Below are 25,830 nucleotides of genomic sequence, written 5' to 3' on the forward strand. Positions count from 1 at the left end.
AAAGTGATAAAGTGGGGAGCGACCTGGAAGTGTGTTCCGAGATAATGCATTCATGCCTGAGGATTTGAGAAGTATATCATGAGCAGTGAGAGCTTCTTTCACAGTTTACACGATAACCTGTAACCTGACTATGACAGGCTTGATCGTATTTCCAGCCAACTTTTGTTTTTATTAAAAATAATTTCAGTTGTTTTTTAATCACCTTCTCAACATTCTCTGTTCACATGTTCTGTTAATCAATTGTTTCTATTTCCAGCTGAACATTTAGCAACATATTCAACATGTTCTGTTGTGGTACATATTACAGTAGATGGATCCTGGCTAACTATTTCGTACACTCTTTTTTTTAAGTACAGTTGGTGTTTTATGTTTGGATTACAAGACATTTCTTAAGGCCATGTTTGCTGTTAAAATAACAGAGATTTTTCCACCAAGGGATTGTCCTATAAAAAGAAAAACGCTTAAAACAATCTTGCAGTAAGCAGTAAAAATTGTCAGTAGCTGTAGGCTGTTCCTGTTGGAGGGAAACTTCAATTATAGCCTTTTATGGTTTCAGTTTCTTCAAATGAATTATTTAAAAAGAATGGTGCTGCCAGTACTCTCAGCATGGATTTTGTCCAAGTTGGCTTGTTGATCACTAAGTGCCTTGTTGGCTACAAAGCCTGGGGAGGGGAATTATGTTAGTTAGTGTGTGTCTGCTTTTCATCTGTCACTCAAGTATCTAAACATCTAATTGTATTTTTCTTGTGAAAATGCAGTAAGCTTGGCCCTTTAAGAATAACCTATAATAGTTCAGCAAATACAAAGCTTATGGCCCAGAACTTCGGGTCTCCACGGGTGAGTACGCACGGGGTACTCACCCATAAGCCCAATGGAAGTGCCGGTTTCCTGCATGCACTGCGCATGCGTGGGAAACCGGCACTTCCGTTCCCCTGAAAGAAGGGGTTCAGAAGTCGAACGCGTGCGCAGGAGAGGCTGCGCGTGCACATCGAACTTACGTTTTTTTTGCAGGTTTTCCCGGGAGGGTAAGTCTCCAGAAGTTAGACATGTAAAAAGCAGTCGCAAGGCCTGCTTTTTACAAGGTAAGTGGTGAATTAATTAAAATTAAAACATTTTTTCCACAGGTTTATTATTTTTAAATACTTTAAAGAAAGGTAAGTTTATTTTTAGCCTCGTTAGAAAATGTAATTAATTTTTTCAAAAATTTAAATTATTGTTTAAAGTAGTTATTTCATGTAATTTATAGTTTATTTTAAAAATGTGATGGTTTTTTAAAAATTTATTTGAAGATTTAGTGATGTTTTGGGGCTTGTAGTATTCCTGTCAAACTTATGAATGAAGCATTCCCTGCTACCATTGGCTCTCCATGGCCCACGTGATCCCAGGGGACGCATCGACCTAACTGTGCCCCTGGGATACGCAAGCACTGCGCGCCGGCAGTTGGAGCAGGCCCAGGATCGCAATTCCACGGGGGCCCACAGCTCAACGGCCGGCGCGCAAGGTAAGTGCAGGTCGGAGGCTTGCACCCGTGGGAAGCCCCCGACCCGAATTTCTGGGCCATGGTCTTTTGCCATCAGAATAAATGATTTGTTACATTTTTGGCATAATTTTATATCACAAAAGTAATTATTGGCCCCGGATTTGCTGGAGTGGGGCGTCTTGCGGGGAGTGCTGCCTGTTGGATATTTTCCCTGAGCTCCATTTATTTTTGCACCGCAAAGTGCTGGAAGTGCGAGCTGATAACACCAGAGCAAGGTCAACGGGGCATCTGGGACCTCGGTGAATGACAGGACCAATATTCTATCTCCTTAACCAATGAAATTAAAGGATAAAGGAACAGAGGAATAACAGAGAAGAAAATAGAAACATAGAAACATAGAAACATAGAAGATAGGAGCAGGAGTAGGCCATTCAGCCCTTCGAGCCTGCTCCGCCATTCAATGAGATCATGGCTGATCATCCAAATTCAGTACCCGGTCCCTGCCTTCTCCCCATATCCCTTGATCCCTTTAGCCTCAAGAAATATATCCAACTCTTTCTTGAATATACTTAATGAACTGGCCTCCACCGCCCTCTGTGGCAGAGAATTCCACAGGTTCACCACTCTCTGGGTGAAGAAATTCCTCCTCATTTCAGTCCTAAATGGCTTACCCCTTATCCTTAGACTATGACCCCTGGTTCTGGACTCCCCGGCCATCAGAAACATCCTTCCTGCATCTAGTCTGCCCAGGCCTGACAGAATTTTATAGGTTTCGATGAGATCCCCTCTCAATCTTCTAAACTCCAGTGAGTATAAGCCCAATCGACACAATCTCTCCTCATACGTCATTCCTGCCATCCCAGGTATCAGCCTGGTGAATCTTGGCTGCACTCCTTCCATGGCAAGAACGTCCTTCCTCAGGTAAGGCGACCAAAACTGCACACAATACTCAAGGTGTGGTCTCACCAAGGCCCTGTACAACTGCAGCAAGACATCCTTGTTCTTGTACTCGAACCCTCTTGCTACGAAGGCCAACATACCATTTGCCTTCTTAACCGCCTGCTGCACCTGCATGCTTACCTTCAGCGACTGGTGTACAAGAACACCCAGGTCTCTTTGCACTTCCCCTTCTCCCAATCTATTACCATTCAAATAATAATCTGCCTTCCTGTTTTTGCCACCAAAGTGGATAACCTCACATTTATCCACATTATAGTGCATTTGCCATGTTTCTGCCCAATCACCCAACCTGTCCAAATCGTGCTGGAGTTTCACGACATCCTCCTCACAGCATACCCTCCCACCCAGCTTTGTGTCGTCTGCAAATTTGGAGATATTACATCCAATTCCCTCGTCCAGATCATTAATATATATTGTGAACAGCTGGGGTCCTAGGACCGATCCTTGCGGTACCCCACTAGTCACTGCCTGCCACTCGGAAAACGACCCGTTTATTCGAACTCTTTGCTTTCTGTCCGCCAACCAGTTCTCTATCCAAGTCAATACCTTGCCCCCAATCCCATGTGCCTTAATTTTGCACGCTAATCTCTTATGCGGGACCTTATCGAAAGCCTTCTGAAAGTCCAAATAAACCACATCCACTGGTTCTCCCTTATCTATTTTACCAGTTACATCCTCAAAAAATTCCAGTAGATTAGTCAAGCATGATTTACCTTTTGTAAATCCATGTTGACTTTGTCCGATCCAGCCACTGCTTTCCAAGTGCTCTGCTATTACATCTTTTATAATGGACTCTAGCATTTTCCCCACTACCGATGTCAAGCTTACCGGTCTATAATTCCCCGCCTTTTCTCTACCACCTTTTTTGAATAGTGGGGTAACATTAGCTACCCGCCAATCCATGGGTAACGTTCCAGAGTCTATCGAGTTCTGGAAGATGACCAGCAATGCATCTACTATTTCTAGGGCCACTTCCTTAAGTACCCTGGGATGTAGATTATCAGGCCCTGGGGATTTATCGGCCTTCAGTCCCATCAATTTTCCTAACACCATTTCCCTACAAATACTGATTTCTTTCAGTTCCACCCTTTCATCAGACCCTATGTTCCCCGGCATCTCTGGGAGGTTATTTGTGTCCTCCTTTGTGAAGACGGAACCAAAATATGTATTTAGTTGGTCCGCCATTTCTTTGTTCCCCATTATAAATTCCCCCGATTCTGACTGCAAGGGACCTACGCTTGACTTCACCAATCATTTTCTCTTCACATATCTATAGAAGCTTTTACAGTCAGTTTTGTAAGCTTACTCTCATATTCTATTTTCCCTTTCTTAATTAATCCCTTTGTCCTCCTTTGTTGAATCCTAAACTGCTCCCAATCCTCAGGATTATTGCTTTTTCTGGCCAATTTATATGCCCTCTCCTTGGACCTTATGCTATCCCTAATTTCCCTTGTTAGCCACGGTTGGGTCACCTTTTTTGTTTTATTTTTATGCCAAACTGGGATGAACAAATTCTGTAGTTCATCCATTCGGTCTTTGAATGTTTGCCATTGCCTATCCACCGTCAACCCTTTGAGTGCCATTCCCCAATCAATCCTACCCAACTCGCTCCTCAGACCATCATAGTTTCCTTTATTTAAATTGAGGACCCTAGTCTCTGAGTCAACTACTTCATTCTCCATCTTAATGAAGAATTCGATCATATTATGATCGTTCCAACCCAAAGGGCCTCTTACAACAAGATTGCTAATTAATCCTTTCTCGTTACATAATACCCAGTCTAAGATGGCCTGATCTCTGGTTGGTTCCTCGACATATTGGTCCAGGAAACCATCCCGTAAACACTCCAGGAATTCCTCCTCCTCCATAGGGTGAATTAGAGTCAAATTAGATACAGAAAGAAATAAAGAGAGGGAAAGAAAGATTGAATTATGAGAGAGAAAGGAGATGGCAAGGAAAAGTAAGAAAAAAATGAAAACATTTAAAATTTAAAAAACCTCTAGGAACAATTTGCTACCTGCAGGAGTGAGACTCCATAGTTTCAATTGTTTCCTTACTGAGCCTCCAAGGTGGAGTGGCATGTGAAGACCATTGAAAGGGTCTTTATAACCTAACTTACTGCGACGAGTTTAATTCGTATTTACGGCGCAAATCCAACAATTTCTTAACATTCATGGAGAGGTTGAGGCCGAGATACCTTTTTTGCAAATCGGCGAGCAATTTGTGGCGATTCAGAACTCACGGCATATCTCTTCCTTGCTAAAATTGCTGGGAATTTTACACACTAATAACAGCGAGCGCTGTGAACTCGCCGATATTTTCCCAGCAAATTTTTGGCTGATGTTTTTGGTGAAATTAAATTGAATTAACTGTGGTTGCAGCAGTTGCCTGTTGGAATACCAACCATAGGATCACAAGTTACAGCCCCAACTTCTACTAACATCAGTATTTGTCTGCCCTGGAATAATCTCACCCTGGAGGGAAATATTTCTTGTCAGTTGGACATAGTGCAGCATTGCTTGTGACTGCTGTGAGATCTGTGACTCCAATTAGATTGCTTTCTTGGTGCAAGAAGAAACTGACATGTGGTGGTAGGAGGGGAATACAACAATGAAGAAAGTGCATAGAGACTGAAATTCTGGGCTGGAGTTTCATTGAGGAGTCAGGTAGGAGGCGGGACTACAACTTTTGGGGTTGTAGTCCCGCCTCCATCGAGTTCTAGCCAACCCATGCGATTTTGACTTGATTGACCTTGTTGAGCCTGCCCAGCAGACTCAGCAGGCCAATTAAGGGTCACCCGGCAACAGGTGATGTCACAGATTGATATTTCATCTGTCAAGACCTTATGACAGGTGAAATATCAGCGTTTCACAGCTGTTTGAAGCTGTCAAACACTGACAATCTATACTCCAGGTTAATTCCTTCCTCTCAGGCTGATTTAGAGATCGCCCCAGAACAGAAAGCTGAATGCTGCAATTTTTGACAGCTCGCAGCCATTCTGCTTTCTGTGCCGGTGAGATGAGGGACTCCCGAGACCTGAAGGAAGGAAGACTGTAAAGGTAAGTAAAGGTATGTAAAACTTCTTTAAACACTTTACACACACCAAACACACTTACCTTTGCACTCATGCACCTATCACTCACCTGAACACCGGACATCTCGACCCCTCCAAGCCCTTCATCCCGACGGTCCGCCTCCTCTAACTTGGCGTGGTTTGGAGCCGTCGGGAATCCCACACTTCAAAATTTAAAATAGGGATTAGGCTGAAAACTGCCTGTTAACTACCTGTTAACAGGCAGTTAATTGGCACTAATCCCCTTCCCGCCTCGGGGAGGCGGGTCCCAGTGCGGGTTGGGTACCCGCCACCTTTGAAACTGGCATGGAGGCGGGTTGGGTGCGGGATGGGTTCGTGCCCCCACGATTTCGGGATTTTAACCCCCCACATGCCTCCAATCCCGACTCCACGGCCCAATGAAAATCCTGCCCAGAGTTACGCTGGGCACATCTCAGGTGATTCTTCTAGGAGGGGCGGGTGTGGAAAATGGGGCAGATCAGGATTCTGCCCCATGGAGAGGAGGTTGGACAGTTCCAGTGGAGGCCGGTGGGCAAATCTTTCACTGGACCCCAAGTCAAGGGGATGTAGCTGAGAGAGTTCCCAAGCGCCCCAGGGAAATTATGCACTGTATTCCTCCTGATAGGCCCAATGGAACCTATGCCTGCTGAAAATAGGTGTACATTCCATTATAGGCCTAGTAAAGACCCCAGTATGCTGAAGGTAGTAGTTATCCAGTCCTGGAGGGGACTGATTACCTTGCAGAGATGGCTCAGTAGCTTACTTGGCGTTGCTTTGTTCCCATGAAACCCTTCCCAGGCCGCACCTGCTGCATTAGAGCAGCATGGAGTGCCTCAACATTCCAAGCCTCAGTGTGGGCTGACACTAATTCTAGGCACTATGTGCCCACCTGACCATGCTAATGACCCCTTACCCACAATTTGGGTGAGGGTCAGCAGGCAGCCGGAGATTCCGCTCCGTTCACTTGTGCCAGCGCATGGGCTCATTGGGATTTTTGGCCATTTTAGTACTTTTTAAAATCAAATGAATATGATAGAAATATGTACAGTATGACAATGGGAGTTATACTCTGTTAATAATTTAATTTAATTTAATTTAATTCCTCTGGAGAGGGTACAGAAGAGATTTACTAGAATGGTTCCAGTGAAGAGAAATTACAGTTACGTCAATAGACTGCAGAAGCTTGGGTTGTTCTCCTTAAAGCAGAGAAGGCTAAGAGCAGATTTGATAGAGGTGTTTAAAATCATGAAGGGTTTAGATAGAGTAAATAAACAGAAAGTATTTCCAGTGGCTGAAGGGTCGATAACCAGAGGGCACAGATTTAAGGTGATTGGCCAAAGAACCAGAGGTGGCATGAGGGAAAACATTTTTACACAACGAGTGGTTAGAATCTGGAATACACTGCCTGATAGGGTGGTGGATACAGATTCAATGTTGTCTTCAAAAGGTAATTGGATAAATACTTGAAGAAGAAAAAATTGCAGGGATATGGGGAAAGAGCGGGGGAGTGGGACTAACTGGATTGCTCTTCGAAAGAGCCGGCACAGACTCGATGGGCCGAATGGCCTCCTTCTGTGCTGTACTATTCTTTGATTCTATGATATAATGAATATGCAACATGTCCTCCAGTACTGTTAGAGAAGGTGGTGGTGTCATACAAATGAAGCATGACAGATTTGGAGGGGATCCAGGTAACAATAGTCAGTCTCACGTCAGTACTTGGGAAAAATTCTAGAATAGTTATTAAGGACATGATAGTGGAGCACCTAGGAAGAAATAAACCAACCATCAACGATTTACAAAAATGGAAGCCATGCTTATTTTTAATAAGGGTAACAAAAATATATATAAGGGTGAGAATATAAATGTGACCTACTTGGATTTTAACAAAGTTTAGAAAATTAGCAGACAATTTATTGGCATTAACATGCTGCGATAGATCAAATTGTGCTGGCCGATAGGAAACTGAAAAGCCAAGAATACACTTCTGTTTATATTGTGTCCTTTCTGTGGCTTGATTGTTTATGGCCACTTATCAACTCTCAACATCCATTTACATTGTGTGTTCTTCACGTCAGGAGTCCTGCACACCAGAACAATGGCATGCAGGCCTGACACACACCCAAATTTGTATTAAAATGAAGCACTGATCCATTTGAGGCAGTCACTGCCAACAATGCTGGTCCCACCCTCTGGAAAAAGCATTAGGGCACAAACCCAATGTATTTCTACCCTCGCCCGCCTATGTGCCACCAGAAAACTAACAGATAAAGCAGTAGAACATCTTGCTTCAGATCTCTTGAAAGTTAAAATTGGACAAGTACCTTGAAAATAACTACTTTATTGGATACAACTACTGAGAAGGCAGAGTGGATCGAACTGGTCTCTTCCAGCCTTGAGATTATCCTTGATTCTAACAAGTGCATTTTGGAAGAATTATAATTCCTACAGTTGTGGATCCATTGAATGCTTTAAAAAGAGAAATGAAAGTTCAAGTATCAAGTCATGGACTAGAACACATTGTCAAATCCCATGGCAAATTAGATTGATCTATATGCCCTCACACCAGTGGCAACATATAGCTATAACACCAAAAGAGTACATGATTGAGAAATTGGAGAGGAAAAAAGAATCTGCTAATGACACAGAAAAATGCTTAATTACCTTCACCATAATGTTCATGAGTGGTAGGGGTTCAATTTCCTTCAGATTCCAAGCTCAAATTTGTTTTTCAAGCTCCATAATTCAGCCAGGAATTAAACCAATCTAATAACTTCTGCCATTTTGAGTTGTGTTCCAAAATACACCACTACCACAAGGTCTCTTTCTCCCCTTCTCTCCAGATAACCATGTCCTGTACAGAGAAACCTATAACACAAAGCCATATAGTACAGTACTCTGCCCATACTGGGTAGAATACAGGGCATCAAATGTATATTCTGGCTGGAATTGGATATCGCTTCCATCCCACCTCCAATAAACTGGCAGATAAAGTGGACGCAAAATTGGGTTCTGTAGCACCCATTGTTTGGGCGTTGGTGCCATTCAGGGACCAAAATGGCGTCCACTGCGCACGCATACACATCTGTCGTGAAATGCACCGGTCACCATATTGGTGAAGGTGTTAGCGCGCACGCAGCTAACGTCCACCTGAGGTATGCAGAGCAGGCAGATCATGATGTCAATCAGCGTGCAATGCTGAATTGACGCCAGCACTGCCATTTTGGAGCTCCACACTCCAGCCAATGCCCTCACTTAAACTCACACCCATTAAGCAGCATGAAGGATCCTCCACCAGGTCTATTTAAAGGGATCATCAACTAATTACAGGTTAGTTGCTGGCTGATTTCTTCTGGCTGTTGGTACAATTCTACAAGTGTTTGGTACTTTCCATAGTTGTTTCAAGTTGCAAGAGTCTACAGGGAGTGGTGTGGCAGGTGCTGAAGGACTTTTTGCTGACTTCAAGGCTCCTGCACAAACTAGTTGCTCCTAGACATGAGTGGCCTAGTAGGACTTCCTCTTGACATTGAGCATGACTGGGAGAATAAGCAGAGGCCACGCAGAGAAGGACAAGCTGCTAGAAGAGCAAGGAGGGGGAGAAGGGCCCTCAGCAGGAGGCCATATCTGCAGAGGGTCTTTAGGGAGCAGATCCGTTGGAGAACAGATTGCAGGAGTGCTGTGATGCCCTGGTACCCACCTCCTTTGAAACTGGCATGGAGGCGGGTTGGGTGCGGGATGGGTTCGGGACCCCCGATTTCGGGATTTTAATCCCTCACACACCTCCAAGCCCGCCTCCATGGCCCAATGAAAATCCTGCCCTTTGTGTGTGTGCGTGGGGAGAGAGAAAAATGAACAGACTACTAATAAAACAACTATTGTAGCTTTTGTTTAGCGTTCTATAAATTTCAGAAGGAGTACTGATCTGATAGAGTGGGGTCAGAGAGAGTATGTCTTTCCTCATCCTAATTCCGATAAATTTTTCAAAAAATAACGGGCTAGAAATTCGTTATAACCAAGGAATGGGCAGTGCTTAGGCTAAAAATGGTTCAGTAGTGCCAGTTGAAAACCACCTAGACTGCACGCAGTTTGTCCTTACTCCTCATTAAAATGATTGCAGTCACGATTCTCGTCTAAAAACCCAAGCTTATTGGCGTTACACTGAAAAGATTGACCAATATCTGGTGTAGTCTAAATGCAAGTAATGATTGCCACAGGCTTCTTTAAAGGGGAGGTCCTTTGATGCTGCAGCACCTCATTCTCAGCATTGTTGGGTGTGCAGCTGCCTCAACAACCATAAGAAGAAGGACAAAGACGAGGAGCACTTATTTACAAGTTATTCGCCATCCCAGGGAGAGAGCCCGGAGGTTTTCCAAGGAAGCTTTGGAGGCATTGGTTTTAGCGGTGGGGAAAAGGCGGACGGTCCTGTACCAACTGGCAGGAGGCCCTCGCCACAAGTCTGCCGGACTATGTGGAGGGAGGTGGCACACCATGTCATGGGCAGTACTGTGGTCCCCAGTTCCCACACCCAGTGTAGGAGGAAGTTTAACGAGTTCACACAGGTGGTCAGGGTGAGTGAAGGCTTCAACAAATGCTACATACCACCATCTGTACCACAAGCTTCACACACTGCTCAATGTACCACACCCCCAGCACTCACCCACCAACAATCTCTACCTAGCAACACTCACACCCACATCTCACACCTTGCACACAATGACAGCTATTCAACTATGGCAGGCACAAGGGTCATTAGTTATTAGAACATATGTGATATGTGTGATATGTTTATAGATAAATTTATTAATGGTGTTTGGAATATTTTGCAGTCTCCCTCATTTCACCCTTGCGCCCAGGAGGACGCTGTGATATGGCATGAGACAGGGATAGTATGATGGGAATGTGGTGAGCAATGGGGATCTGGGATTTCATTCATTTGAATCGCAGTCTGATGAGCTGGTTACAGACAGTCCGTCTGGAAGGCCGATTGTCTCACTGCCTCCTCCCTCCCTCCTGTTCCTCCTCCTCCTCGTCCTCATCCTCGTCTTCCTCCTCATCCTCATCCTCCTCTGCCTCGTCCTCCTCCTGAGCTGGTCCCACAATCCCTGCTGTCAAGGGCTGTGCCCTCATGATGGCCAAGTTGTGAAGAATGCAGCAGACCACCACAAAATGGGACACCCGCTCTGGCGCGTACTGGAGGGCTCCTCTCGAGCGGTCATGGCAGCAGGACCGTTGCTTCAGTAAGCTGATGGTCTGCTCGATGATGTTCCTGGTGGCAGCATGGCTCTCATTATATGAGTGCTGGGCACGAGAGTTGGAGTTGCGGAGGGGAGTCATGAGCCAGCTGGAGAGCGGATAGCTCTTGTCTCCGAGCAGCTACCCTCGAGCTTGATGTGGTTGCTGGAAGAGTGCTGGCACAACGGTCTGGTGCAGGATGAAGGCATCGTGGCTGCTGCTAGGATAATGGGCATTGACATTGAGGATTCGTTGTCTGTGGTCACACACCAACAGCATATTAAGTGAGTGGGTGGTTTTTAGCAAGTGTTGTACTTTGAAGCCTTTCAAAAATAATGAGGGAGTTTTGTACTTGCCAGAACACTCCCTGATACCAAAGAACCTTGAAATGACTAAGGAAAACTCTTCCAGTAGCAGGAAGTAGCACACAGCCACTCAAAGTGCAAAACCCTGACAGGTGTGAGTGATTGGTGAGGATCCCTTTAAATAATGCCACTGGAGCTGGCTTCTTGTTGCCGCATGCCACCTGAAGCTGTCGTTGCTTTCTCCAGCTGATAAGTACATTGGCTAAAACGAAGTTGGGAGATCGGGCATCCAGTGAGCGTTGCACACTCACTGACGTCATGATCTCCATCGTGGCGAGCGTCCTGGCGATCGAGGTTACCAGCAGCGCTACATGTGCCGCTGGAACCAGCATCAGCTGTTGTTACAGTTGTCAACGGCACTTTAGCGCCTTAACGTGTGGCACAAGCCACACTAATTTCTCTCCCAACAAGTTGAATTTTGAAGCAAACAAAAGACCTCTATTTACGTTTTTTTTGACTGTTTAAAAATGTAAGCATTATAAATGCTGACACCTTTGAGACAGAGACACAATAAAGAGAGGCAGCCAGACTATCTTTCCTCATTCTATTTTGATTTTTTTTTATAAAAGCACAATTCTGGCACAGGCACGTGCCTCTTTCTGTGCTGTATGATTCTATGAAAGCATCATTGAAGGAAATGAATAGGAGGGGAGGGGAGGAGAGCAACAAGTTGAGGTTGAGGGGGCCTCTGTCCTTTTGCCACCCACCTTTGGGTGAAGCAACTGGGAGGGAGAGTTAAGGAAGAGGTGACAATGAAGCAAGAGGCAGGAGACGATACAGAGATTGAGCAGCTACTTCAAAATGGATAAGTAAGGGCAACAATGACAGTGAGTGAGTAGTGACAGAACTGAGAAGGTGGTAGGAAGGGGAGAGAGTCACTGGAAGGTGAAGGGTTAGGAAATATTCTGGGAGTGAGGAATTTGGGGAAGCATAATGCAGGAAGCTTGAGTGATCGGGGAACTGCAGAGCGTTGTGGGCTACATTTTCCAGCAGTCCTCACTGGGAAATGCAGCCTGCAATATTTAACAGCTCCTTTCCCTGTCACAAAACACCATACAAACCAACAACTCCCGTCTGTAAGAAAAGAAGAAAACAGCAGAGGGAAAGCAGAAGAGGACAGAGAGAGAAGCAAAATGGATAGTTTGGTAGAAAAAGCATAAGACAAGAGAAAGAGAAACACGGATGCAGAAGAGAGACTGAGAGAGAAGAGCAACATAGAGACAACATAGACAGGTAAGAAAGAGACCATGATCTTTGAAATAATAGGGTAGATCTTGACTTTGTGCGATAGTGTAAAACAGGTTGATAGCGAGTCGGCACCCCGTTTTACATCTCTCCCGACCCATTTTACACTATCGCACTAAGTGAAGATCTACCCCACTTTGTGCTATGCACTGCCGATCCACTAGCTGATATCTTATTTTTTTTAGGAGATTTGAAAATGGTTTTGTTAGTGCAGACATGATCAGTGAAACAATCACAGCATTGTGCAAATCAGGTAAAATAACATACCAATCATTTTACCAGAATGGCAATATCTATTTAAAATGTCTATTTCTTGATTTCTGATTGGTGTATTGATTTGATGTGAGTAGGCTAGCATAATTTGTCACAGTCATGGAAAAATCCTCTGATCCCTTTTAATGTGTTACCCTTAGCAAAGACCCCGTGATCCCTGCACCTTATTCTTTGGTGCTTTTAGTGAACTTTCAGGGTTAGACACTATTTTGTAACTAATAATGAGTCCCATGAAGCAATAGCCCCAGTTAATATTTCTCATGTACTACATGGAAATGGCATTTAGGAGAAACTAGAAGGAACCAAACCGACTGTTTCCCGGTGTTAGACAAATATCTGGAACATCAGTGCTACTTTAATGAGAAAACAGCAATCGTATTATGCTTATGAATGGCTTGAAATAAATTGTACTAATTACAACAGCCTGTATCTGTTCTAAATTAGAGTGCATGCCAGAGATAATGAACTCTTTCATGACTCTCTTGGGTTTATATACTAGTTAGATCATTTGTTTTATTAAACCAATTTTTTCTGTATAATGTTGAAAATGGAATGCAGTCTCAACTGTTTTGCAGTGAGTAGCAATTTGGGCTGTTTTTGAACAATACTGTTTAAATCTTTGTTTAACAAATTAAGTTTTTTTTTAGGGTTTATGCTGCCATCATGTGCAAGTAAAATATGATTTAGCACATGTGTTTGATGAACAATGTTGAAAATGCTTGATCCCTGAGAAATGGCCTTTTCAGGCTGTATTCTATAAACATCAAAAGAAATTTGTGTCTGCAGACTTACTCATATGTTCGTGTGGAAAGTTATTTTGTAATGAAAACTAATACTGCAGTATTTGCTTTTGTGGGTTTTTAAATTCTCCATCTGGGAAGTTGCCAGAAAAACAAACCTTAATTACGTTTTGGGGAAACCGAGTAATCTTCAAAGAATTTGTTCTGTGGTTTCATTTCCAAAAGAGCAAAATTGTCCAATGCAGGCTGACACAGGGGTCTGTGTAAATATTTGTTTTATTTTCAATTTCAAATTTCACACCACAGTGAAACAATAAGATGTCAAGAGCTAGGAATGTAGAAAGCTTTTTCTCGAGAGCACCAATACATAATGTTACTTAATGTTGGGCTAGTAATGGAATACACACAGATCAAATAGGAATGATTTTAGTCAACTGCAAATACTTTTGCCACCTTCCCCCTCCAAAAAAATGAAAGATTACTCAAATTTAGATAAAGTCACAGTCTAGCTTTAAATCCTCTTTTTTCTTTGAAGTGCCCTTCCAGATTAATCTTCCATCACAGTGGCCATAATAACAGCTAGTTTATCCAATTGTTCACCAGGTAAAGCTCACTTGATGCCATTCAGTGCGTTGCACAAAATACACTCGTTCAGATTTATAATTTGATGGTATGTTATTTTGAACAGAATAAGATAAAATCGAGAATATTTTAAGTACAATTATACCACTCTCACCTCAATACAAAGTTCCACACTATTATATGGACTGAGAAGCGCCTTGGGACATTTTACTACGTTAAAGACGCTATATAAAAGCAAATTGTTGTTGTTGTTGGGGTAGATTTGCATCTGGGCCCATTTTCACACCCAGACTCGCCACTGCAGAGGCATTGAGTGCCCTAAGATGTCTTTCTGGGCTGGATTTTTATTCAGAAGTCGGGAAGGAGGCGGGACTACAACTTTCGGGGTTGTAGTCCCGCCTCCATCGAGATGCGGCCAATCCACGCGATCTTAACTTGATTGACCTTGTTGAGCCTGCCCAGCGGGCTCAGCAGGCCAATTAAGGGCCACCCGGCAACAGGTGACGTCACAGACTGAAATTTCATCTGTCAAGACGTTTTGACAGATGAAATATCAGTGTTTCACAGCTGTTTGAAGCTGTCAAACACTGACAGTCTTACTTCTAACCTAAGTCCTTCTACACAGACTCAGTTAGAAATCTCACCGGCACAGAAAGCTGCAGGCTGTCATTTTTGACAGTTCGCAGCCATTCTGCTTTCTGTGCCGGTAAGATGATGGGCTCCCGAAACCTAGAGGAAGGAAGGCTGAAAAGGTAAGTACAGGTAATTTGAACTTCTTTACACACTTTAGACACACCAAACACACTTACCTTTGCACTCATGCACCCATCACTCACCTGAACACCGACATCTCGACCCCTCCAAACCCTTCAACCCGACGGCCCGACTCCTCTAACTTGGCGTGGTTTGGAACCGTCGGGCATCCCAGACTTCAAGCTTTAAAATAGAGATTAGGCTAAAAACTGCCTGTTAACTACCTGTTAGCAGGCAGTTCATTGGCACTAATCCCATCCCGCCTCAGGTAGGCAGCTCCCAGTGCGGGGCGGGTACCCGCCTCCTTTGAAACTTGCATGGACGCGGGTTGGGGGCGGGATGGTGTCGGGACCCCCGAATTCGGGACTTTAACCCCCCGCACGCCTCCAATCCCGACTCCACGGGTCAATGAACAGACTAGATGCAGGAAGGATGTTTCTGATGGCCGGGGAGTCCCGAACCAGGGGTCATAGTCTAAGGATAAGGGGTAAGCCATTTAGGACTGAAATGAGGAGGAATTTCTTCACCCAGCGAGTGGTGAACCTGTGGAATTCTCTGCCACAGAGGGCGGTGGAGGCCAGTACATTAATGTGCTCTCCTGGCTCCACATTAATGTATCCACCATTTCAGTGGCTGCACTGGCTAGGCCGCATCCACGTCTAGAAAACCTGAGCAGAGCAAGCCTGAGGCCAATTTCTGGAATGGGTCCTTAAACAGGTGTTAAGACCTCGTTAGCATTTGGAAGGGGCCTAAAGCCTGATTTAGGCGCTCGCCCCAGGCTCCTGAAAGATGGCCTGATGCAGTTTCAGGCATCGTGACAGGACATTGTGCCCTGAGATTGAACCCTTTTGCATCTGTTTTATGCCTGTGGAACAGGTGCAACAAGGACTAATTTCTTCCCCTCTGTCATCTAAGTGGTATAAATGTGAAGGAAACTGAACTTCTCTTTAACAATTGATCAACGGTCCAATACCTCCATTTTAAGAGCTTTTAACTTAATTAACCTTTCCTCACGGAGAGTATGAGTTAATTGCTTGACAGATGCTCAGCACTGATCTACCATCTTAACCTTAACAAAAGAACAAAATCCATTTAGATTTTGGTTACAAGAGTATTTATCAATAAATTGTCCTACATGTCTATTTTTGACAAACCTACCCTTTTAAAATTCTTTCATCAAGAACTCATGAATTTCTCTTCACATATCTTATAAGAGAATCTTCATTGGAAGTTAACTTAAGTCAGACAGAAAATGCTAGGAATACCAGCAGGTCTGTCAGCATCTGAAAAGACAAGTTAACCGCCCGCGGGTGCAAGCCACCGACCCGCACTTACCTTGCGCGCCGGCCGTTGAGCTGTGGGCCCCCGTGGAATTGCGATCCTGGGCCTCCTCCAACTGCTGGCGCGCAGTGCTTGCGTATCCCAGGGGCGCAGTTAGTTCGATGCATCCCCTGGGATCACGTGGGCCATGGAGAGCCAATGGTAGCAGGGAATGCTTCATTCATAAGTTTGACAGGAAGATCTGTCAAATCTATAAATACTACAAGCCCCAAAACATCACTAAAACCTCAAATAATTTTTTTTTTAATCACATTTTTAAAATAAACTATAAATGACATGAAATAACTATTTTAAACAATAATTTAAATTTTTGAAAAAAATAATTACATTTTCTAACGGGGCTAAAAGTAAACTCACCTTTCTTTAAAGTATTTAAAAATAATAAACCTGTGGAAAAAATGTTTTAATTTTAATTAATTCACCACTTACCTTGTTAAAAGCAGGCCTTGCGACTGCTTTTTACATGTCTAACTTCTGGAGACTTCCCAGAGAAACCTGGAAAAAAAACGTAAGTTCAATGCGCACGCGCTGCCTCTCCCGCGCACGCGTCCCACCTCTGAACCCCTTCTTTCAGGGGAACGGAAGTGCTGGTTTCCCGCGCATGCGCAGTGCATGCATGAAACCGGCACTTTCGTTGGGCCTACGCATGAGTACCCCGTGCGTACTCACGCGTTGGGACCCGAATTTCTGGGCCATTTCAGGTATAGAACAGTATATTCAGCAATTACAGCTTGTGTGTTTTTTAGCTGTCTTTAGTACTAACTGGAGAAGACAGCTTAGCTTAAGGTTTGACTCTTGTTTCTCGTATTGTTTGTCTTGAAGATATTTTACTTGAAGATATTAAAACCCTTTGGAAAAAAAAATGAAAAAAAGCCAAGCTATCAAAATATTCTATACGTATTCTGCCAGAATGGCATATTTGTGTGCCGTAGAATGGATCTGGGTTGTCAATCTCACACTAGTCCACTGCGGTATACCTCCTAGTGACCACAGAATGACCTGATACCCAAGGGGCGATTTTAACCTGAGGTGCTGCCCGTCAGCCGTTACTGCTGTGAGACTCGATCCATTTTGAGGCCCAGGCCTCATTTATATGCAGCTGGTGAGCTGCTGGCACCAAACGGGCACCCCGCTGCAGCTCACGGTGTTGGGAAGGCAAGAAATTGGTCCATTCCTACACTGAGCCGGCCGACAGCCGGGGCAGAGGTGTGCCAACATATGGGCCAATAGTGGGTAGGAGTTTTTTTTTGCATTCCTGCTGCTCCTGGTCCCAGCAAAAACAATTACAAACTTCCTGGGCCGTTGTCTGAGCGGCCTCCAGCAGTCCCTATAAGGATCGCTGCTTAGGCTGTGCAACACCTGGTACAAATGGGTGGAGCATGTGCAATGCACAGTCCAGCTATTTGTACTTCAAAATTGCAATAGTGGTCTTATGTACATTATTGGACTCCGATTTACATATTATAAGTGGCCTCCTGCCTGAAAGAGGCAGACGCTCAAGCCACAGATCTTGGGACACTAGCGGCCAGAGCCCCAGCATAAAAGGGTGGTAAATGACCCAGCACCATTTTCAGGCCACAAACGCCCCGTTTATGGGAGCCTCAAAATCAGACCTCCTGTGTCTCTTTAATTTGTACATTGAAAATCTAGACGAGGTATATGAGAAAAACCATTAACAGTGACCGAAGCGGCTGGAGTACATAGAAAACTCTTTAGGGGAAAAATTAGGTTGATTAGCGCCTCCCGTTCACGCCCTAAGAGGGCGATAACAGGGCGCAAAGCAACTGGCGCCTGGGCGCGGCGATGCTTGCGCCGCTCGCGAAATTGACCAGACATTTTGCAGCGGGGCTAAACACTACCGCCACGATCTCCTGCGCCCTCAGATCATGACGTCAGTTGAGCATGCAACGCCCCGGTAGCGCCCCGGACAGGATATTGAGTGGCGCACCCTGCCTTTCCGCCTGCCGCTAGCAACGACAGGTAGAGAGGAACGTTTTGCAGTCGGGAAGGGACTGGGGGAGCGCTATTTAAAGGTGGCTGCTTCCTGCCTTTTTTTGTCAGTGACATTTTTGCACCATGCATTCCGAGAGAGAGAGAGAGACTGCAGGAGAGATTCAACGCTGTGTGAAGGAGTTTTGGGTACTGAGCAGCACTTTGCAGGTTCATTTTGATTTGACTTTCCTTGCATCAATTTAGAAGAGACTATGGGGGCTGCACTCTGAGCTCTTTCCCTGGGCCTCTCATAAGAACATAAGAAATAGGAGCAGGAGTAGGCCAATCGGCCCCTCGAGCCTGCTCCGCCATTCAATAAGATCATGGCTGATCTGATCCTAACCGCCAATCCACTATCACAGAACCATCTCCTCAATCTAACAGAATTAGACACACGAAATAAGAGCAGGATCAGGCTACACGGCCCCTGGGCCCGCTCCGCTACCCACAGGGCCATGTCCGATCCGAACCTAGACTCATGTCCAAATTCCTGCCCGCTCCCCGTAACCCTTAATTCCCTTTACTTCTAGGAAACTGTCTATTTCTGTTTTAAATTTATGTAATGATGTAGTTTCTACAGCTTTTTGGGGCAGCATATTCCATGGACCTAACACCCTCTGAGTGAAGTAGTTCCTCCTCATCTCAGTTTTGAAAGAGCAGCCCCTTATTCTAAGACTATGCCCCCTAGTTCTAGTTTCACCCATCATCGGGAACATCCTCCCCGCATCCACCCGATCCAACCCCTTCACAATCTTATATGTTTCAATAAGATCGCCACTCATTCTTCTGAACTCCAATGAGTAGAGTCCCAATCTACTCAACCTCTCCTCATATGTCCATCCCCTCATCCCCGGGATTACAATACCTCCCTATTTTTATATTCTATCCCCCTAGCAATGAAAGCCAACATTCCATTGGCCTTCTTAATCACTTGCTGCACCTGCATACTAACCTTTTGAGTTTCGTGCACCAGGACCCCCAGATCCCTTTGTACTTCAGTACTTTCCAGTTTCTTGCCACTAAGATAATAACTTGCTCTACGATTTTTCCTGCCAAAGTGCATAACCTCACCCTTTCCAGTATTGTATTCCATCTGCCAAATCCCTGCCCACTTACTTAGCCTGTCTATGTCCCCTTGCAGGTTTTTTATGTCCTCCTCACTCACTACTTTCCCTCCCATCTTAGTATCATCTGCAAACTTTGATATGTTACACTCGGTCCCCTCCTCCAAATCGTTAATATAGATTGTAAAGAGTTGGGGACACAGCACTGACCCCTGCGGAACACCACTAGTTACTGATTGCCAGTCTGAGAATGAACCATTTATCCCAACTCTCTGCCTTTTGTTAGATAGCCAATCCTCTATCCATGCCAGAATATTTCCCCCAATCCTGTGATTTTTTATCTTAAGCAATAATCTTTTGTGTGGCACCTTGTCAAATGCCTTTTGGAAGTCTAAATACACTACGTCCACTGGTTCCCCTTTATCCACCCTATATGTTACTTCCTCAAAGAACTCCAGCAAATTTGTCAAACATGACTTCCCCTTCATAAAACCATGCTGACTTTGTCCTATTAAATTATGATTATCCAAATGTCCTGTTACTGTCTCCTTAATAATGGACTCCAAAATTTTATCTACCACAGATGTTAGGCTAACCGGTCTATAGTTTCCAGCCTTCTGTCTACTGCCCTTTTTAAATAAGGGTGTTACATTAGCAGTTTTCCAGTCTGCCGGGACCTTTGCTGAGTCCAGGGAGTTTTGGAAAATTATTACCAATGCATCCACAATCCCTACCGCCACTTCCCTCAAGACCCTAGGATGTAAGCCATCAGGTCCAGGTGATTTATCCACCTTGAGTCCCATTATTTTACCGAATACCACTTCCTTAGTGATTTTGATCGTGTTTAGCTCCTCCCCCCCTATAGCCCCCTGTTTGTCCAGTGTTGGGATATTCTTAGTGCCATCTACTGTAAAGACTGATACAAAATATTCATTCAGTGTTTTTGCCATCTCCATATTTCCCACCATTAATTTCCTGGTCTCATCCTCTAAGGGACCAACATTTACTTTAGCCACCCTTTTTCTTTTTATATAACTATAAAAACTCTTACTATCTGTTTTTATATTTTTTGCTAATTTACTTTCATAATCTATCTTCCCTTTCTTAATCAATCTTTTTGTTATTTTTTGCTGTCTTTTAAAGTTTTCCCAATCCTCTATCCTCCCACTAGATTTGGCTACCTTATATGCCCTTGTTTTTAGTCGAATACTATCCTTAATTTCTTTACTTAGCCACGGATGGCTGTCTTTTCTTTTACACCCTTTTCTTTCAGTGGAATATATTTTTTTTGGAAGTTGTAAAATAATTCCTTAAATGTACACCACTGATCATGTATCGTCTTACCCTTTAATCTACTTTCCCAATCCACTCTACTCAATTCCGCTCTCATACCTTCATAGTCTCCTTTATTCAAGCTTAGTATGCTTGTTTGAGATCCAACCTTCTCACCCTCTAATTGAATATGGAATTCAACCATGTTATGGTCACTCATTCCAAGGGGATCCTTTACAAGGACATTTTTAATTAATCCTGTCTCGTTACACAGGACCAGATCTAAGGTTGCTTGCCCCCTGGTCGGTTCAGTTACATACTGCTCAAGAAACCCATCCCTAATACACTCAATGAACTCATCCTCAAGGCAGCCCTGCCCAATTTGATTTGTCCAATTAATATGATAGTTAAAATCCCCCATAATTATAGATTCTCCCTTAATACAAGCCTCAACTATATCCTGATTGACACTCCGTCCAACAGAGTTGCAACTGTTCGGAGGCCTATAGACTACGCCCACTAGTGTTTTTTTCCCCTTATTATTCCTTACCTCCACCCAAACTGTTTCATTATCCTGATCTTTTGACCCAATATCATTTCTCTGTATTACAGTGATTCCTTCCTTTATTAACATAGCCACCCCACCTCCCCTTCCTTCCTGCCCGTCCTTCCTGATCGTTAAATAACCTGGTATGTTTAATTCCCAGGCATTGTCACCCTGCAGCCATGTTTCTGTAATGGCCACAAGATCATACCCATATGTAGTTATTTGTGCCATTAACTCGTCTATTTTGTTACGAATGCTACGTGCATTCAGATAGAGAACTTCCAAATATGTTTTGTGACACTTAGTTCCTGCTTTTGCCCTTTTTATTACTTTACCTTTTACTCCATACCTTCTGCCCCTTCCTGACACGCTCTGGTTTTTAATTTCCCCACTGCTACCTAAGTCTATGACCTTCTCTGTTGTCATTTTTATTATTTGCTCTCTAGGAACCTCACCCCCACTAGTTAGTTTAAAGCCCTCTCTACAGCCCTAGTTATATGATCCGCCAGGACTCTAGTCCCAGCACTGGCCAAGTGAAGCCCGTCCCAACGGAACAGCTCCCTCCTGCCCCAGTACTGGTGTCAGTGTCCCAGGAAGCAAAACCCATTTCTCCCACACCAGTCTTTGAGCCACACATTTAACTCTCTAATTTTATTTGTCCTAGCCAAATTCGCTCATGGCTCAGGTAATAATCCAGAGATTATTACCCATGAGGTTCTGTTTTTTAATTTGACCCCTAGCTGCTCATACTCCTTTAACAGAACCGGCTTCCTAGTCCTATCTACGTCGTTTGTACCAACATGGACCACAACAGCTGGATCCATCCCCTCCCACTGCAAGTTTCTTTCCAGCCCAGAGGAGATGTCCTTAACCCTGGCACCAGGTAGGCAACACAGCCTTCGGGACGCTCGCTCTCGGCTGCAGAGAACTCTATCTATCCCCCTCCATTGTTCTTTCCAGCAGATTTGCTGTATAGGTCTCTCCAGGCCGAGATTCAAGGCTGCAATGAGCAGGGTCTGGCTGGAGAGCAAGATCGACCCTCCCCTTTAAAAACTGGCTGGCACCAGTGTGTCTGTGTTCCATTGCTGACTGACATCACATGAGCTTTGCCAGTGCTCTGAGGTAGCGCCTCGCTCCTCGGCGTTAGCGCCTTAAGACAGGTGTGTAGTACCTGGTTTAGCGCTCAAATCACCTCCAGGGGCAATAGTTTGCAGTCAGAGGCGATAATTAGCGTCAGGTGCTAAACTTTGTGCCCGGCCGATAATTGCGCCCCAAACGGAGCGATACCGAATTTCTCCCCCTTTGATTTTCTTCCATTTAAATTTTGTAAAAATCTTGCTGTTGACTTGCCTTTTTCTATACACAGACAGACCCGAACCACCTGCTGGAAAACCATGCTCCTCTGACATCCGCAGTTCTACCCTGACTCTGTCATGGTACGGTCCCACGTATGATGGCGGGAGTGTTGTTCAATCCTACAATGTGGAAACTTGGAATTCAGTGGAGACGCAATGGACAGATCTGACCACCTGTCGCAGCACCTCCTGCAGCGTGTGTGAGCTAAACCCTGACAAAGAGTACAAATTCCGTGTCCGAGCTGTTAATGTTTATGGGACCAGCGAGCCAAGTCAGGAGTCTGACTTGGCCAAAGTGGGAGACAAAGAAGGTTAGCTCTACCTAAAGGAAATAAAATGAACTGCACCAAGCTTTCTCTCTTAAGTGGTACATACCTGACAGATGTGAACATTTTAAATGTTTTAAAGATTTTTCACTATCACTCTTTGTTCAGCCCTGTTAAATAGTGTTGCTTCCACCTGGATTTCTTTTATATTATTTTGGTTTCCAAATGCTTTGCTGTGCTGAGAAAGATTGCACACAATCATATTCTGAGATTTCTTCTGCATGAAAGGAAATCTTGTTGCTTATCTCACAAAAATGTAAGCTCTTAATTTAACTCATGTGCTGCTACTCATGATCGTGTCATTACATTGAAGTTGACAGCTGTAAAGTAGCCAAAATAGCATTTGAGGTTTAAACTGTGGGCTGAAACTAAGGGAGTTCATACAGATTTGAAGATATTCCTGTTACTGTAATATTCACATATGCTTTTAGTACCATTTTATAAAATGCTTAAATGGAATTTATGGATTTATTAGCTGCCAATTGTTTATACTTTTAAAATATGTTTCTTACACATTTTTTCAGACATTATCGTTCTATTGCATTCTGGTCTAACTTTGTTTTATTTAATTTTAAGAACGCAAAGATGAAGCTGATCTGTCTGATGATGGTAAAGATTTCTTTATTTCCGCTTAATTGCCAAACAATCACAAATATGGGTAAGATTTGAGTTATATTTTACAATAAAAAATAAATTACCTTTCAGATGAAAAAGAAGGTGGGCCCGATTATCGTGATGTAAAAATCAACACAAGTGAGAAAGTCGCAGAATATTATGAAATACTGGAAAAAATAGGAACGTGAGTGCCACTATTACTATTACAATAGTACCTATTACCCGATTTCACATCATCTTTATCTATAATATGTTCCATTATACAGCACAAATATGTGTGAAAATTGTTGTGGTTTTGTCTGCAGGGGAAAATTTGGACAAGTTTTCAAACTTGTTGAAAAGAAAACTAGAAAGGTTTGGGCAGGAAAGTTTTTCAAAGCCTTTTCTGCGAAGGATAAGGAAAATGTGAGGCAAGAAATCAGTATTATGAATTGTCTGCACCATCCAAAGCTTGTTCAATGTGTTGATGCCTTTGAATCAAGGTCAGACATAGTTATGGTCCTGGAAATGTGAGTAATAACTAATTCCTTTACTTGTTTGTTAATTCTGTGCATGATGATAAAAATGATCAATAAACGATTGTTTGATTTAAGAGTACAAATTAAAGGAATTGGGTGCACAGTCTCCCAGCAAAAACAATTAAGTCCTTTAAAAAGGGGCGAGATAAATATCTGGTTTGGAATGGGATTAATAATGAGGGCCAAATGTTGTCTGGAAGTGGATAAGTTCACACTAATGGAGTAGTGGCTGTTCTTCTGAGATTGGGGGTAATGCAGATTGTTGAGCCTCGGATTTAACCTGGGGCAAGAATTGGGGGTGCGGGCAGCAATCCATCCAGGCCCTCCAGAGTGTGAAGCCCGGGCGATTTTAACTCCCAGCCTCAGTTAAATAGTGCTGAACTGTCTCCTGCCTGAAGTTGTCGGAATGACATTAACATTGGCGGGCACACAGATGCCAGTGCTGGGAGAGAGAGGGAAGGCCGGGGCTGGGGAGGCCCAAAGATTCTTCGCGGGGCTCAGAGGAGCACTTGTGCCCCTCCTAACCCACAAGAAATCCTCACATAAAGTTTAAAAAAATACTTACCTTGGCCTCTTCTGGCCACTCTGCTGCTCCTTGGTAGTTTTGCTGATGACTTTGGCTCCCTTCAGGCCTCCCAGTTTCTTGAGTTAAAATCACGCTGCATCACCGATAACATCATTGGACCACAAGTTTAGACTGTTAAATACCTTGGGATTGTAAGCGGTTTTGATCCTAGCCCAATTGCTAGACGGACGGTTCGAATCGCCCCCGCCTTACGAAAGTTCTATACCCGGGAATTATTATTCAGAGTTTAAATGGAATAAGTCACGGACAGGAATGCTTCGGTGAAAAATTGTACTTATATTTATTTGGTCTAACATACACTGGCTAAAACATGCACTACTAAATGAAATCACTGTCTCTGTGGAGAATAAGATCCAGGTTACAAACAACATACATACAGTACACAACTGGGGACTATAACATGCAGTAATTCCCTTGTTCCTATGGTGGACTCTAACTCCACCCCTACCAACGAATTACCCAGTCGCATAAGCCCCTTCGCCTGGCTGAAACAAATGAAGCTTCCACCCCGGGATTGTCCCAGACTTAGGGCAATTAGTCCAATCACGGAATACTCATGGGTCTGATGATGGCCCATCACTGACTAAAGCACCGGAGTGCTTAGAAACAAAAGGATTTTAAAGATTGGCGGGAAAGATAGGGGTAGCAAGACTCCTATAAAGATAGATCCTTTTCCACCAGTCTCTCGCTCTCGCCCTACCAAGATCGACCTAACAAGAAGAAGTACCAGAGGAAGAAGCCACTGAGCGGAGTGATCGAGACCGACTGTGTGTGGTGGTAAGCATGGTCTTGAGTGTCCCAAGCCAGTAACCAGATATCCCAGGCGAGCTGAGTGAGGTGTAAGGGCTCAGGGTTTTTCTCAGAAGTGAAGTTTTGGGGCTATTCCGCTCTCTGTCTTTGTGTTGGGAAAATCTGGCTCCTCTTTGGCTGGCTAGGCTAGTGGGTTCGTTGTTCTGCTTCTCTTCTGAGATGGAGGTGAGAAGTGCTTTTGCATATTAGAGTGGCTTTCTAATAGGTTCAAGTTTAACAGGTGCCTCAGGGTCCTCAGCCCCTTCGTCAATGGCCCCCCTCCTTTTTCCAGGACTGTCGGGCGAATCCATACATTCTGGATGACTGACAGTTCTTTTGTCACAGCCAACTGCCATGCATTCTCTGGCGTTTTAACAAACCAGTTTTTTCACGTATCTGCACAGGGTGATCCCATCACAGGGAAAATACCCTCAGAAAAATCCTATAAATCCACAAAATATTCTCAACTGAGTCCATTCTTCAAACAGAGACTTTGCGATCTCTTCAGTCCCCCGTTTGATGCTTTTCTTTCCACAAAGCATCACTCGACGAGAGAGCAAAAGCCAAAGTCTCCCACAAGTGAAGCTGTTTCCCTGATTTTACGTTTTAAACCCCGGAACTGTACCCCTTACTGCGTGTCATAGTTCCCTTCTACCGAGTCAAAACATCAGCGAATCGGCTTCTTAACACATTCAAACGGCTGGCCTACTCCTGCTCCTATC

General features: G+C 44.0%; 1 protein-coding gene across 3 annotated transcripts in view; it reads left to right on the forward strand.

Moving 5' to 3' along the window:
- LOC147120408 (myosin light chain kinase, smooth muscle-like) overlaps positions 1-25,830 on the forward strand; it is a 604,168-nt gene that overhangs the window by 502,535 nt on the left and 75,803 nt on the right. For all 3 annotated transcript variants that reach the window (XR_015078189.1, XM_085986292.1, XM_085986291.1), the window contains exons 22-25: positions 22,286-22,585; positions 23,177-23,209; positions 23,306-23,399; positions 23,521-23,724. Coding sequence is in view for 2 of the 3 variants with exons in the window: in XM_085986292.1 (XP_085842418.1) it covers positions 22,286-22,585; positions 23,177-23,209; positions 23,306-23,399; positions 23,521-23,724 (631 nt within the window). In the remaining variant the exon portion in view is untranslated. The remainder of the gene's footprint in view (positions 1-22,285; positions 22,586-23,176; positions 23,210-23,305; positions 23,400-23,520; positions 23,725-25,830) is intronic.

The sequence above is a fragment of the Somniosus microcephalus genome, chromosome 4 (genome assembly GCF_052327205.1).
Source record: "Somniosus microcephalus isolate GS21.2 chromosome 4, FLI_Smic_1.0, whole genome shotgun sequence".
Taxonomy (NCBI): Eukaryota; Metazoa; Chordata; class Chondrichthyes; order Squaliformes; family Somniosidae; genus Somniosus; species Somniosus microcephalus.